Source organism: Nipponia nippon, unplaced genomic scaffold (assembly GCF_047370975.1).
Source record: "Nipponia nippon isolate SJK-2023a ecotype South Korea unplaced genomic scaffold, ASM4737097v1 scaffold_1, whole genome shotgun sequence".
In the NCBI taxonomy this organism is placed as follows: Eukaryota; Metazoa; Chordata; class Aves; order Pelecaniformes; family Threskiornithidae; genus Nipponia; species Nipponia nippon.
Genome location: NW_028262290.1, coordinates 127,375,600 through 127,391,352, shown reverse-complemented (window position 1 = coordinate 127,391,352; position 15,753 = coordinate 127,375,600). Strand labels below are relative to the sequence as shown.

General features: G+C 38.3%; 1 protein-coding gene across 6 annotated transcripts in view; it reads right to left on the bottom strand.

Moving 5' to 3' along the window:
- Positions 1–15,753, bottom strand: part of SATB1 (SATB homeobox 1) — a 95,171-nt gene that overhangs the window by 52,829 nt on the left and 26,589 nt on the right. For all 6 annotated transcript variants that reach the window (XM_087771775.1, XM_087771740.1, XM_087771784.1 and 3 more), the window contains 3 exons: positions 14,921–15,097; positions 13,996–14,122; positions 13,145–13,268 (listed from right to left, as the gene is read on the bottom strand). In XM_087771775.1, coding sequence (XP_087627901.1) covers positions 13,145–13,268; positions 13,996–14,122; positions 14,921–15,097 — 428 coding nt within the window. The remainder of the gene's footprint in view (positions 1–13,144; positions 13,269–13,995; positions 14,123–14,920; positions 15,098–15,753) is intronic.

The following is a 15,753-nucleotide window of genomic DNA, read 5'->3' as shown; positions in this document are numbered from 1 at the left end:
AGGAATGCATGCTTTTGAAATGGAGTACTTCAACAATAACAGACACTGAAAACAGAACACCCCACAAGTTTAATTTTGCACTAGTTTGACACTGGCTATTTTCACAACTGTTTTACATTCAAACCCGCATCTGCTAAATCTGGCTTTAAGACAGACAGGAACTATTATCCTGCTTTTCAAATGAGATTTTATTTATGTTTTACTATTTATCAAGTTTTTCGGTACAAAGCCTTGTAACAGCATAATGGTTTTGTCAAGTGGTAAGTAGAAGATACCTCATCTTCCAAGCAGACTATGAACAGTGCTGCCCATAAACCCTACAGTCAATTTTCAGAGCTGAAACACTAATCTTGACAGTAACCTTTTAATGTATTATATTAATGGCACAGAGGCGTTAAGCACCTTTTTTATAATTCTCAATAAAATGAACATTTACTGAACAATCTGTCAAACTACTGGCTCCATTTTTTAAAGCCAAACTTTTAAGGCTCTATTCTATTTTGTCTTCCATAAATCCTCCACTTTACATCCCTAGACACCAGCAGGGTAGCATGTGTCAGTGCTGCAACCCTAATATGCTTTTAAAAAAAACAAACCAAAACAAAAAAACAGAAAAAGAGAAAAGCTACGAGGCTTTGTCCCTAGACCTAGTTTGCATAGTGATAAAGTTGCAGAACAGAAAAGAACTTGAAGATTTGGGGGGAGAGGGGGAGGAGATCTTTTCATAAAGGACAGAGGAACTTTGTTTCCCCAATCCTAGCCACTATCAGTGGCTTTTGTTTGCACAGAAATGGCAAGTATCAGTTTTAATACAAGCCGAACTCTTAGGAGCGCTTATTTCTCAGGAGACTCTATGTTAACATTTTTCAAATGAGAAGGGAACATTCAAGCCCCAACCGGATAACACAAGATTATCCCCAAATCAAAGATTTTAGCCTGCCTGAGCCTACACCAGCCCACGTACTGCAAAAACCGAACCAGGGCAAAACGTTGTTTCTAGTGTTCTGGTATGGCAGAGAATTATCACCTGCCACTCCAAATTAAAACAGACCAAATATATCCAGCCACTAGCTGTTTTTTGGACAAGGCATCATGAAATGGACAGTTTAATTGCATATGAAGAATTATGTTAAATTCCTTGGTCCATTACCTTGAACTATAGCAAGTAACGCAATGGAATTTGTTGTTATATGCCCTATAAACATTCCTATAAGGGAAAAATCCACAGATGGACAGAGAAGAAAAAAACTTTTGTTTGTGCCTTTGGCATTGCACTTGGATGGCTATCTGACCTCCATTTTCTTGCCAGGGTCAGGAGAAGTAAGGATCTGCATGGCAAATGCTGGTCATATAAGTTAAAACTGCCTAAAGGCAGATTGAAAATGACGGCGCAAGCTTTTCTTCCAATACACAAGCACATCTTTCCTCCTTTCTCCTATCCTTGTATAGCCTAAATTATCTCCTCCTCCTTTTCTGCCTTATGTTGCTTTAAGTATTATAAATGTACATATTAATGTAAACGTAAAGCTACATTGAATGTAATGAGGGAAGACATAAAACAAAAGAACCCCAATCATATATATGTATGTATATACACATGTATTTATATATGTATAGAAATATACCCACACACGAGAAGATTTTGAAAATCAGAAATGAGGATTCAGCATCTGAAGGAACTGATCCTTGCACTATTTTTACCATTTTGTAATGTAAATTCCCAGTTGCTGCATGACAGAGCAGCATTCTCCCAATGTTTTCTGAGCATCTCCCACTGACGGATATAAATAAAGCTCAAATAAAAAGCTGCTTCCTAAGATACTAGTCTTATATCTACAAAGGTTAAAAGCTTAAAAGAGAGAAAGATAGGTAGGTGGGAAATGTTAATTCAGATTTGAAGAACTTCATAACTGCTTTACAAGCTTTATGGCATAGTGCCTCAGACTTAAAAAAAAGAAAGAAAATGAAGTCACAACCTCAACCTATAAAAGATAAGGAGACATAACACATTTTTGTCTTCATTGTCAGATGTCCAACATGAATCTTTTTAAGACTCCTGATTTTTATGGCACACTATTTGTAAATGGCAGGTACTTAGTAGTAAAAGTCCTGGCTAAACACTTCCTAAAATCAACCTGGATAAAATACAAAATGCAAAATAATCAATAATTAATAAGCTAATTCTTGGTTTACCTCACAGAATGACAATGGTCCTGTATTTTGAGGGGTGTATTATTACACCCTAAGATTTTGCTTCTGTAAGTGCCTTTGCCAGAAGAGGTCTCAAACCAGAGCACTCCATGGGTAGGGAAAGCGCTATCCATTTTAGCCAGGAATCTGTTTGAAAAAGCTTTTATGAAGTAACAAGATTGCTTTAAACTGCTCTTTTAGCTTGAATTGGGAATGCACATTTTCAAGGGCTCTCCCCATTGCTCCTACTTCGGTGCCCATCAATCACAAAGCCATCTCGGAGCACACAGGCAGAACTTCTGCTGGATTAAGCTAAACCCAGAAGCTGTGCTCCAACCATGGCTAGACTTCAAGTCCACAGGACCAGAGTGGAGCTACTCCAGGGTAAGCTCCATCCCTCCCTCCCAGTCCCGTAATGTGGAGACAGGGTCCTCAGCCCCAACCATTTCCCTCTCCAGGCTGCTGCTGTTCCTATGCTAGGCAATACACTACGTGAAGCCTGAGTGCCTATGCTCACCTCTTCTCCTCGGGACACAAGGAACAAGACTAGAGAAAGCTGGAGCCCAGGAGGACAATCCAGATCATGCACAACTGATGTGGACAGAGCAAACCAGCATTTCTTGCACAGGAATAAAGGTTGGGGTAGGTGGGGCCTTGGAGATCTCACAGTCTGATCTGGTGAAAATCCAGAGTAAGAGACACCTCCAGCCTTCCTCTCAGGTGGATTGCTTTTATTTCCAACCACTCTGTTCCAGCCAGGTCAGAACACTTCTGACTTGTTTCCTATCTGGAAATGCTAATCTAATACACATGCTTCCAAATGCTATCCTAATGCAAATGCTTCGTGTGATAGGCAACATTTTAGATCTATTAATGCATTAAATGCAGCTTTGGGCACATAAAACTTTTCCACAAAAATGAAGTATATACATTCACTTGATAGCCATGGTGGTAATTGTTCTATCCTCAACCAACCACAATGGTTCTTTTCCACTACAGCTTTTGTAAAAGGCTCTTCAAAATTGCTTAGCATTAACCACCACGTTAAGGAAGATTTCCTTGCTGGGAAATAGGACATGATTTTCAGCAAGTCTCTCCTCAGATTCCACTGTTCTGCTAGGCAAAGCATCAGATGTCTGGCATGAAGTTGAGCCCTAAGGCACAATGTCCAGACAAGAAGTCATCCGACTCAGTAGCACTAACAGTTGTCTTGCTGAATTTCTTTGGGTGTTTAGGATAAACTGCTTCTTTGATCTCTTCTCCTGTTTCTACACAAGTTTTTGCAGATTTTTAAAGCCAAAAGGGACCATTTTGAGCATCTATTTGGACTCTACATAAAAACAGACCCTAGCAGTTCATCTATCAGTTTCTGAATGCAGCCAAGTTACCTGTGGCTGAACTAGAGCAAACATCTGATATTGATCTGAAGACTTCTTGTGCTGGATCTTTCACCACATCCCATGGTAATCTCTTTCACTAGATACATACTTTTTTTTTAAATGTATGACTAGCTTTTAGTTTGAACTTCATTAATTTCCTCTCCTAGTCAGCGCATCTCTCACGCCTCTGATTGCTTGCTTAAATACCCCTCTAGTGCCAAATGTAACATCCCCTGCCTATCCTTTGTTTAAATGGTTAAGTGTCAGATTTATTGTTTCAGGCCATGTGCCTCTTTATGAGCCACCTGTACTTGTGATTATTCTTAATCATATAGACCCAAATTCTGTGAGGATATTTATGCTGCTAAAAACACATGAACAAACTTCTTTCTGTCCTAAGAAAAATCTAAAAATATGCCAAGAGAAAAATGAGTTATAGCACGAAATTTGCTATGGATTCTTAACTTCTGCTAAGTTAAATCAAATGAAGGTGACATTTTAAGCAGCTATGTTAGCCAAGATACTAGTTTCGCCTCTGTGTTGCTGCCTTTCACTGACAAGAGTTTGTGAAAAGTATAGATGCTCTGAAGAATTCATAAAAAGATGCAAAACTCAATGAAGGTATCTCGAAAGAGAAATGTTCCAGCTAGCTTTCCATGTGGAATATGGACATGCACTTTGAGGATCTATTTATTCATAATTTTTTCTTAGTTACCCCTTATATATATATATCTATAAATCAAAAAAATGTAGCTAGATTAGCTTTAGCACATAAAGCTCCTCCTTACAAAAAGTGCTTTAAGAGCTTGGGGACATACTAGCTGGCAAGTATATTTTGGTGGGATTTTATTGTGATACATGCATGTAAGTAAACCTCCACAATTCTGAGCGAGCCTAGATATACCGATTCAAATACGAACACACTAGGTAAACTTCAGGAGCTGAAATCTCCTCTCCATCTCTAGAAAGGCCATTGACACTAATGTCCTTTGCACGTGCCTCAGTTTTTCATCATCACAAAACCCATTCTTTTCCATGACAGTTTCCTAAAAAGTATAAAATCCTTTGGAGAAGTGGCGCAGCCACCAGGCACAGGTTATGCTTTAGTGCAGTTTCCCCCCCTCTTCTGGTGCAAGCTTATGAAAGAACTGCAACTCTCAATGTAGGAAATCTTAGTACTTAAAAAATAAATTAAAAATAATTAAGAGACAGGTGTATATGAGGAGAACCTTTCATGTGTTCCCACCCTTGGGGAACAGAAATTTTCCCTTTTGAGTAGTTTATTCCATGGCTTGGAGTGAGGCAGGTCTGAGGTTGCTGCTGTCCTGAAAAACCTGTCCTCTGTTCACTGCTGCAAGGCACCAGGGGAATCTGATACTATTTGTGCTGTTCTTAAAGAAGTGTCCAAGGAAAGAGAGACAAAGCTCACCCTCGTCTTAGGTTTTCCTACCACGTTTCTTGGAAATAAAAAGGAAGAACCTAATTATTAATTAAAAAAGAAAAAAAAAGGGGGGGGGAGGGAGCCAGCTTTGAGAGTTTTGCTCAGGGTCCGTTTGAGAAATGCATCTCTCTTCTTCTAAGCGATGATTACAGCCAAGCACTGCAAGGAGTCTGGTCTGACAAGGTGAGAGTTGCTTGTCTCTTAGCATTGCCTCTCAATAAGTGGGTCCTGCTTCGCTTTCTCTCCTGTCAGGTAAAAGATTATTACCAATTCAAGTAATTCTCTCCAGACGCATCTTTATGCCTACACCCCTGCGTCCCCTAGCACAGACGTACCTCAGCTTTAAATCTGCTGACAGTGACGCTACAGCACCTACAGAATTTGCTTAGCTTTTGGGTAGGTTTTATAACCACGCTGCTCTCTCTGCCTCCCACCACTGCTAGTAATAACTGAACCAGTCAGGGAAGGTCTCTGCAAACCAGTCGCAGCAGTGATTAAGATGTAGACATACGTATCTCCTCGCCCTTTAAATAGAAGGCTTAATTGGCGATGTGGATAGCAGCTTCCTAATGGACAGAAATTAAACTCCATTTAATTCCTGAGCAGACACTTCCAATGCACAAGTTTTACCACACATTTGGAGCGGGGAGGGAGGGGGGAAGGAAGGAGCCGCACGCACAACTCTCTACCTCTGACAATCACCGAGGAAAAGCAACATGAGGACCAGAATGGCATAAGTGTGGCAGGTGTGAATTGACCTGCACTGGCAAAGCTGCGAGCTGGGAAACTTGCAAATCACATGGTTGTGCAATACTTGGCTCCAGTCAGTGCTATCATGTTCTTTATAAAAAATAAAATAATAAAAAAAAAAAATCTTAAAGACATGTACATCAAGTTAAGGGATTAACTGTCAAGTGACATTACTGAAACAGAGACAATATATTTCTTTATTGTTAATGAAATTCAGTTAAAAGTGAAGGAAGTGATAAAGAAAGTACTGTTTTGTAATGTATTTTACATAAGAACGTAATATAGAAAGGGAAGTGCAATTAAATCTTAATGTGGACTTTTTTATTTTTAGTTTATCATCTGGTTTACATTTTGAGCCCCTTTGCAGCAGTAAATTATGCTGGCATTTCTTAGGGAATAACTGCCATGTTAATTTAGTTTAATAAAATAACTGACAGAAAAGGGGGAAAAGAAGCAAGAAGAGACAGTACCCCCCCACACGCACTCCTTATCTTTAGCTAAGTATTCAAATGCTTTCTATATGAATTGTCCGTGGTCCAACTCCAGCACCATGTAATAATACAATACATTACAACACAGTACAATACAATCTTGGGTTTCTGTAGCGCCCTTCATGCAAGCATCCCAGGGTGCTTTACAATCATTATGAGTTAAAATTAAAACTGAAGCACATACAATTCCTAATAGAATAATTTTAAAAATGCTAAACAGAACAAATAACTTTTAAGTCTAGATTTAAAAGTCCCAACAGCCAGAGCTTTCCTTACTTCAATTGGCAATGAGTTCCAAAGCTAGGGAGCAAAGCATCTAAAGGCTCTCTCATGTTATGTTAAAGGATCTCTCATGTTGTTTATACTTGTGCAGTACTCTACAGCCAACAATTTGCCAATAAGAAGAAAAAAAAGACTTATTTGCAATCTTGCTTTAAAGAACACTGGAGCAGTGGCTTGTTAACCCTCTAATAAAGTTATGGAAAAAAGAAAAAAAAGATCAGTCGGCCACGACTGCGTTAAGAAGTATGCAAGAAATATAAACGAATGAATACAGAATTTTGTAGCAGCGCATTACTTGACTGCCTCTTAACCCACCAAATGTAAAAAGAAAAAAAAAAAAGCATGGTTATATGTATATACATATATAAAAAGAAGAACATCACCACAAATATTTAAAATGTGAGTTATTCTATATACCATTCTCAGGACCACTGAGTGAAAACAGAAGTTGAGTAGGGCTCAGTTCTACAACACATGCACATTTTAAAAGGAAAACGTATCAGAAGAAAATGCGCTGTGTTCCTTTTTTATTCTGTCACTTCCTTAAAACTTAAAGTCCATATGATGCAGATAATCATTCACATGACATAGTTCTCAAAATTGCTGAGATACAGCCCCAAGTGGTTCGCACACAAGGTGGGGAGCACGGTCCCAAAAATGTTATTCCCTTAAGAAATACGAATTTTGTACTTTGTTCAGAGGACAGCCTGGCAAAAGACAGCTGGTTATACCTCCATACAGCTGACTTGGGGGGCGGGGGGGGCAGGAATCAACACTAGCACCATCCCTCTATTGGACTCTTCTCCACTTTTTCAGAAGCAGAAACACAAGACCTCATGACAGAACAGATACTAAGGGACACGCTGACACCTTATAGAGTCCTCTGAAGTCAGAAACTGCATTTATTTGAGAAACAAGGTACACTCCCCTCCTCCCCACAGTAAGTCCAGGCCCCATAACTGTTTTGGAAAGGGACTTGGACGTCCTCATCGTAGTTAATTCTAATGAAGAGGCATAAAAAAAATAGCTATGTATTTTCTCCTTCAATAGGGCACTGCCTAGATAAAACAGTTATAGACTGACATAGCTTTAACACTGAGAATGTTTAGATGCATCTAGAGAACATAAATCAGTGACCAAAAGATCAGGCTATTGAAAGGTTGAGTATCCGCGAATGTCCTCACAGGGCTCTACCAATGTGCGTATTTCATCCTCCCCACCCCATTAGCAAGAGGCTCTGTACTGCCTGTTTTACCTGAATGACTAAAAATCACAGGTACAAATTTTAATAGTTAACTGAAAATGTTTTAAAAATCCAGATACCACGTCAGCTTGAAGAGACATCAGAGTGAATGCTCTTGAGCAACTGAGGGGTGGGTTAAAACGCCCTGCCTGCCAAAACCTGAGCCCAGGCCCTCAAGGATTTACTTCCCTGAAATAATTAATGACATCTTTAAAATCTAAAGCATAGTAACTTCTAAAGTAGAAAAAGGAGCTGCATTCCTTACTCAGGTTATTAATTATTGGGGGAGGGGAGGACGAGGAAGAAGAGAGAAGGAGAGAAGAGAATCACAAGCAACAATGAAATCCAAGGACTTGATCTCAGGTCTAGGCAGGTAAAATTGAAAGGGGAGGGCAAAAAACACCTTTCTGTTTTGTAAAGCATGAATTAAAAATTGCTCATAAAAAGTATGCATTTTGGCAACTCTTAATAGCTCACACCTTGGTTATTCATAGGTCTAGAAATTTTAATTTTAGCAAATGCAACTTTTTTTGGTTGGGATTTTGGAGGGGTGGGGGAGTCAGAACAGCAGCGAGGAAATGCCAGAGGATTTCTATTATGCTGCTTATTTGCTGTGATGGCCAGGTGCGTTCAGATCAGGTGAACTGAGAGACACTGATGTTCCGAGCAAGCTTTCTGTCTGGCGTCCCTGCCAGATCACATAGAGCCTGCACGATGTCTGCATAAAACAGCACGCAAATTCAGGGCAGGATATCCGAACAAAAAGGAAAGTATATGATCTATATTGTGCCCGTGTCAGATGCAGACAGTCATTAACTACAGCATGGAAATTTGATCAAAATGCAGTCAGGATAGCTGTATTTATCACAAGTGCAAAACTATTCAGACTTCAGTATCATATCAGCACTTGTTCTGTGTGTGCATACGTTTTACGGAATGCAAGTGTATATCCCTCTAATTGAAAACAATGCAATTCCGTCATCATCAAGAACACACAAATATCTTTAAAAAAAAAAATCAAAATAGTAACACAATGCACGTAAATTACTATTGTCCATAAGTATCACAGACTCTGGATATAGTCCATGTCCCCTAAAAAATATCTTACAACATAATAAACCATAAGATTTGAGATTCTACTATACATCAGGCCTGGATTTTCTCATCTATAATGCACTGGCTATTGGATGTCCTGAGTTAGGCTAGCTATACTATGGGGGAAGAGAAAGAATGAATACCTTCCTTCAGAAGTGCTTTTGCAGTGGCTTCATAAAGTGCGGGAAAAAAAAAAATTAAAAACCCAAGCCTGTTTGTGAATACTAACAACAACCATTTAGAAAATCTTTTTGTAGCAAAAATTCAGGTGGATAACACCAGTGGGAAAGTCAATGTCATTTGATCACTGCCATATTTTCAAAGCAGTGCCCAGATACTAATTAATCTCTACAATCTCTTCGTTTGGTAGGTGACTTGTTATCTTCCTTTCCTGGAAAACGTTACAGGAACTCAAGATAAAGGGTACATCTAAATGTTCAAAAGCACACAGTGAGTTTGTTCCAAAATTATCAGAAGAATTTCCAGCCTTTTCTTGGGCCAACAGCCCACGTTGCTTTCCTCTCCCTCATAAAAGCTTATCTAACTATATATATACTCAGAGAGAGTGAGAGAGACAATAATTCAACAGGGACAAAACAAAAAAAATCCCTTATTAATATCAGTATAAATACAGTCTGTAGTATTTCAGTTAAAATAACTGTGGAAGTAATAAGAGACTTCTGCACTAAAAACCAAAACAGAGCAAAACTGTCAAAGTGAAGTATGAAAATGCTAGGACTAAGGCTGAGTAGAGAGATGGAAGGACTAACATTAAATAAATAAATGCAACAGGCCTGCCTGCCTGATCACTTTAGAGCAGCTCCCTACAGACTGAGGTAGAGTAGAGCTTCTGTGCAAGGGGTTGGAAATAAGAATTGATGGTAGAACAATTTCTTTACAACCCTTTGGAGACTGAAAAGCCAAAACAGGAGGGAAATGAGATCTAGGCCACTCGTGAGATGCACCAATTTAATGGAATGCACAAGATGGCACAAAATTGAGCCCTAGATTAAATTCCAAGTTGCTTTCCCCATCAAAAGAGGTCTGGAGAGGAAGCAGAAATGAAGCGAGCCGCGCGTATCAAACACAAGAAGTCTTCAACCCGGCATCTGCGTATGCTGCTAGTCTCTAGCAATAAAATCTGCAAACCCAAGGTAAAGCATGAAAATACAAACTGCAGCACATAATTCAAAACAGACTCGGCTTTTCCATGCAAAATTTGCAGCATCCTTTTGCCTTGCCTGCTTGATACCAAAAATTTGAGACTAAACCTCTGGACGGGTGCTTGCGATTCCACGGCAATTCAGAGCCATGCATTTTCTCCAGTCCGTCCTGAGCACTCCAAGTCACATCAACGGGGATTTCCCATGATGTGAGCTCATATACTGAGCGATAAACCTGGCCTTTGGGGGTGGCCACAGCAGTCACAGAGCAAGACAATTACCATAGCCTCAAAAGAGGCCACATATTCAACTCTCCTAATGAAAGCAAAAGTCACAGTGGTTTTATATCCAGGAAGGCATGAAGAGTTCATACCTGTATGCCCCGAGGTTTTAGTTGGACAAGAAAGCAAATAGCAAAAAAAAAAAAAAAAAGAAAATCCACTAAAGTACATGATGCTGTTAAGTTTTCAAGACTCTCTAATTAAGACAAACTGGATCTCAAAGTTTGTTTGCTCACATATTTTCAAGCTATTAAATATATCTGCACTATAAAAATAGTTCGCTTGCGGTTTTTTGCAGTACATAGAATACCAATATTCTGAATAAACATGAGCAATTTTTTAACAGACAAAATGCAAGATTAATTAAGAAAATACAGTAAATTCTAAGTGAGGAAGATGATTCTCAGTTTTCCATGCTTAGATGGGGCTTCAGAGATGCCATGCATTGAGCACAGCAACTTAAATACTTTAAAACAAATCCTTCCATACCTACACAAAAGAGTACTGCTAATGACAGTGACAAAAAACGATAACTACTCTCGTTTCCACTTTGAGTCATTTTTCTGTGGTTAATAAATTATATCCATAACAGTGTTAAGTTATGGTACAGTGTCACTGGATTAGTTTGCATTTGTGATGAAGCACTTCATATGGCATTACCTATGCCCATGGAAGTACGTAACAGGAGAGACCACTTCTGTGCTCTCAGAAGAGAGTCTCCCATGCTGGCATTTTGATGGACCCTCCAAGGAAACATTGCCTCCTGACCTCCGCCTTGCTCTTACTTCTCACCTCTGTTGCAGCAGCACATCACTGCGGGGCAAGTCTCTAAATTTAATATGTTTCACAAAACACAAACACTCTTAAATCAGTGTCCTTTCCATAGTGGCGATATACAGTGAGTTATTAGTTAGGCAAATATGGGAAACATTCAGATCAATTTAGTCATGTGAAAAGGACACCGTCAAATCAATGCATCCTCCCTCAAGCTCCCGGGAAATGGGAAGATTTAGACTGACTGATGGGCTCTTGATCAACCACTGTAAGAGCTTGTTTTTCCCAAAGTTAAACAAATGTATTTTAAGCTTAATGTGATTTGGTCTTTAAAGAAAAAAGAAAAGCAGAAGCTATTTAAATTCTTGCAACCCAACTACCGGAGCACTGGTGAAGAAAGAAATGACAAAAGTAATAAGCATGCTTTTAACAACAGAAAGAAGCTCACGGCTTTTAGTCCGTTCTTTTACAAAGAAAGAAGTGCAAAACAGTAAACAAACAGCCCCAAATCAGAGTTCTGTAACCTGGGGTTTTGGTATCTCAAGTGCTAACTTCAAGAGCTGTTATCAGGGAAGATGGTTTTTGTCCATTAACACTATTATAGAAAAATTCAGTATAGTTTAAAAACAACTTTTTAAAAGAGTGTAATTATTGAATTGTCTCCAGTACCACGATACCATCTCTAGTGAAGTATTCCTTTTATAAACTTTTTTCTGCTTTATCATTGCATCACCTACATATATACAGAAGCTGCTATGTGAAATACTATGTCCAAACAGAAATGAAATATTCCATCTCAATAGAATTTGCTTGCTTTCCATCAGTATCAAGTAAAAACTAGCGTTATTGGATTAAAATGTAGAAAAATCCCAAATTATCTGCAGCCTCCATAAGTCAGCAGTGCAAAAGCTCACATGCTTTTATAGTAGGTACGTACAAGATAACTTTGCAGACATATTACTGGAATGGTTTGCAACCAGTGAAGATAATTTTTATTATTTCCACTTCAAAACTTCCTATATTGGAGCCACATCACTGAAAACAATCTAACCTTAGGGGAAAAAAAGTGCTGGGAAAACAGCCCGCTAATATATCCGCTGGAAAGACAAACAGAGAAAGAGAGTAGTCCTCTATAGATTAACCGAAGTCTTTCGGAGACAAAGACTCCAATATTCTGAGCAAGAGAAATAAAATCCCCATAAAAATACCTTGACTTCCTTAGTTTCCTTTTTCCCCTCCCTACCACAACTAGCATCATTTATTTGTATACTCAATTTGTCTCCACTGCACCACAACAAAATACATTTTAAAATTTAAAAGATAAAAATAAATATGATTTTCCTACCACAGCATCATTGGACACCGTACTGCATAGAAAAATAAGTTGCACCTTCACAGTAATTTGACAAAAGAATGACCAAAAAAAATGGCAAAAAACAACAATACGACTAAGGCTTAAGGAAGCATCAGTTCGATATTTAGCAACGCATAAATTGAGATTTCACTTTTGTTTAGGTATATTTTGATTAGAACTAATAAATGGCTGATTTTCCTTTGGTTGTTTGCAACAACAACACATCATCCAAAGAGCTTTATTCTTTATTCCCTTCTCATATAGCATGCCAAAGGCTGTCTCATTTTATGAATTAGCATTTAAAACTACCGTAGGTTATCTAACAAGCATTCAGATTCAATAGTACTTTTGACAGCAGTAAGTAAAGAGCCTTTTAACATCTTGAACACACGTGCTTGAAAAAAGTAGTTACATCAAAGCAGTTCAAAGACTGAAGACAAAAACCAGTTAAAATCCAGTTTGCTGTGAGACAATTTTAGTGTGGTGTAAACAACCTTTCACGACTCCCCATGGGAAACGTTGTAAGACTATGTTCAAAATGAATCAGGCATATTTATAAAGATCATGAAGTGGTCAAATGAATTTGCATTTTTGGCAGATTCACTCCATGGGTACTACTTGCTACAGTCTGTAGAAATCTCAAATCTCACATCAGCGCTGCCTATAGTGCTTTATTATTTATTACATGTTATGCTAAGTACCTGTGAAAGGGGACATTCCTTGGCCAATGAACTCTGGTTCATATCCTTCAGTAAGTCCTTCAGAGCATTTCTCACTGTTGTGTGAGACCATTGTTCAGGAGGCAAGTCTTCTAGTTTAGGGCAACTATTTGAAACACAGATTAGAAAAGGGATTATTACAAGATTGCATCCTGCTGCAGAACATTCCTTTAAGACAGACAGATTTCATTTTGCGCATCAAGCAGATGCATCTGGAGATTGCTCTCGGTCTCCTGATTGTTCCGATTAGTTAATTACTTTATACAACACATCTGCTGTATTGATGCATGAATTATACATCAGCTGCATGTGGCGACTATTTTTTCATGTTACTTCTACCTTCCTGCTCTGATGCGCTTGGTAAAACAATTTAAGGTGTAATGCTTTCTCACGACTGATCATGAAAAGCATTAATATATTAACCGTTTTTTTCTTTTTTGTTACCGTGAAATTTAAGAACCTAGACAGCAACAATAAGTGTGAGCAAGTCATTCTTTTACAAAATGCACACAGATGGTACTGTTCATGATATGCAAAAATATTTTTCTCTTAAGTAAACTTTATGTAAAATGCCTTCTTGTAATGCATCATTTAATTGACTAAAATGCAATATAGTTTTAATGAGATATCCAAAGAAAATCTATGTATCAGAGCTATAAAAGTTTTCTGCAATAGTATACTGTAAGTTAAAGAAGAATTAGAGTAACTAAAAAGGAATTTAGATAAGCCTTTGTACTTTGAGCACACAGCACAGTGGGAATTAAATACAAGCAATATTAACAGTAAGAGCAGACAAGTAACAGTTCACGTCCCAGAACTGGTATGCGACTCACCTGTGTAACTGGATTTTCAGTGTGACCACATGATACACGTCTTGCAGCATGTCTGCTACTGTAGCATCAGGGGCATCTGTCACATAGGAGAGTGGAACTGGATTCCACTTCCCAACCTGGATAAGCCCTGTGGGATTTTTATTTTTTAAGGGGAGGGGGAGTGGGCAAGAAGGGCAGGAAAAATTGAAAAAAAGTAATTTACCTGTTAATTCCTAGGGGCAAAATAAACATCTGATTTTAACAAGATCACCACCTTTGTTTCTAGCCTCTTAAATCTGGCAAGACAAAAGAGCACACCCCCCAAAAACCCCCACCCACACACCACCAAAGATATGCTTTATCTATATTATGAAATTATACAAATGCATTACAGTAGAGATTTTTTAATATGTATAGAAGTGTATTTTCCTAAGTTCCCATGAATTCAATAGGACATGATATAATAGTTAGCATTCCTCTTAATAAATTAGAAAGGATTTTGCAATGCAAGGACTGAGTACGAAAAAAAAAAAAAATCCTTTGCAGTCTATAAAACCATCAGGAACAAAATAAAAGAAACAGAGCTGGATATTCAGTCATAAATGCAAGTTGACTCTCAACAGTCCATCTGCTCAAATATGCTTTACACTTCCTTGTGGATCCTCAGTGGAGCAGATTATTAAGGTCAATAAGCATACTAATGATTCAGTTGAAGTCTTTTTTTTTTCTTTAAACAAAAAAAAAAAAATCTACCTCCACGTTCCCCACGAACAAAACGTGCACTAACTAAACAAAAATACATTAAGGAAAAAAAAAATACAGAGACAGAATCTGCAAGAAGTTTAAGAAGTAAAACCTGCATCGCATTCCTGAAAGAAATCCTGCCCCTCCCCCAAGACCCCACAAACAAACATAATTCATTGTACAGTTTCGTAATCTTATTTACCTTTTGCTTGGGCAGCAGAGCTGTGAGAATATCCAAGTGATAGCAATGCCATTTCAATCAGTTGGTTGAAAAGCATATCCTTCCTCACCAACACAAATTCTGCATGCTCCTCCTTAGAATCGTACTCAATGGCATTTTCATAATGTTCCACTACACAGAAAACTGGAAGCATACTTCCTATTAAAAAAAATGAAATTTAACGTATTAAACTTGAGTTATAGTAGAGTAGGTGGGTCTATACAGCGCTATGTAAATAAAACCTGTACGAACAGGCAGAGGAGTCATCAAGAATCATCACAAATATTTGATAAACATATTCCCTGAGTCCTTTCCCCTCACCCTCCCCAAAAATGAGAAAGTTCTACAAAACATACATCTCTCTGAAATGCAGAAATGCAAATTTACCTCGCTTGATCGGATACAGATTAAAGAATTACCTTCTATAGAAATAACAAGGTTGACTGAAGAGAAGTTGATTCTCTCTGTCCTGCCTGATTTGTTGTGAGTAGCAGGCAGCATGAGAACCTAAATACATACTGCAGATGTCTTCACTGTAAGCCATTTTAGTACCAGCTACATAATTTTGTTCGTTAACATTAAAACTTTCTTAGTCCTGCCAAAAATATTTAATTGCCTTCAACATCAACAACAAATCACCTTGCGTGTTATACATTCGCTCTGAAAAGAGTACACAAGGAAACAAGGCAAAAGTTAACACTAATTCGTGCTTCATTCATTGAGTGCACTTGAGCACTACTTCCACTTGCATCTTTAAGAAACAAATCATGATTTCAATGCCGTTTTAAGAAGCGTACCTGCAGTTCGGGCTTTTT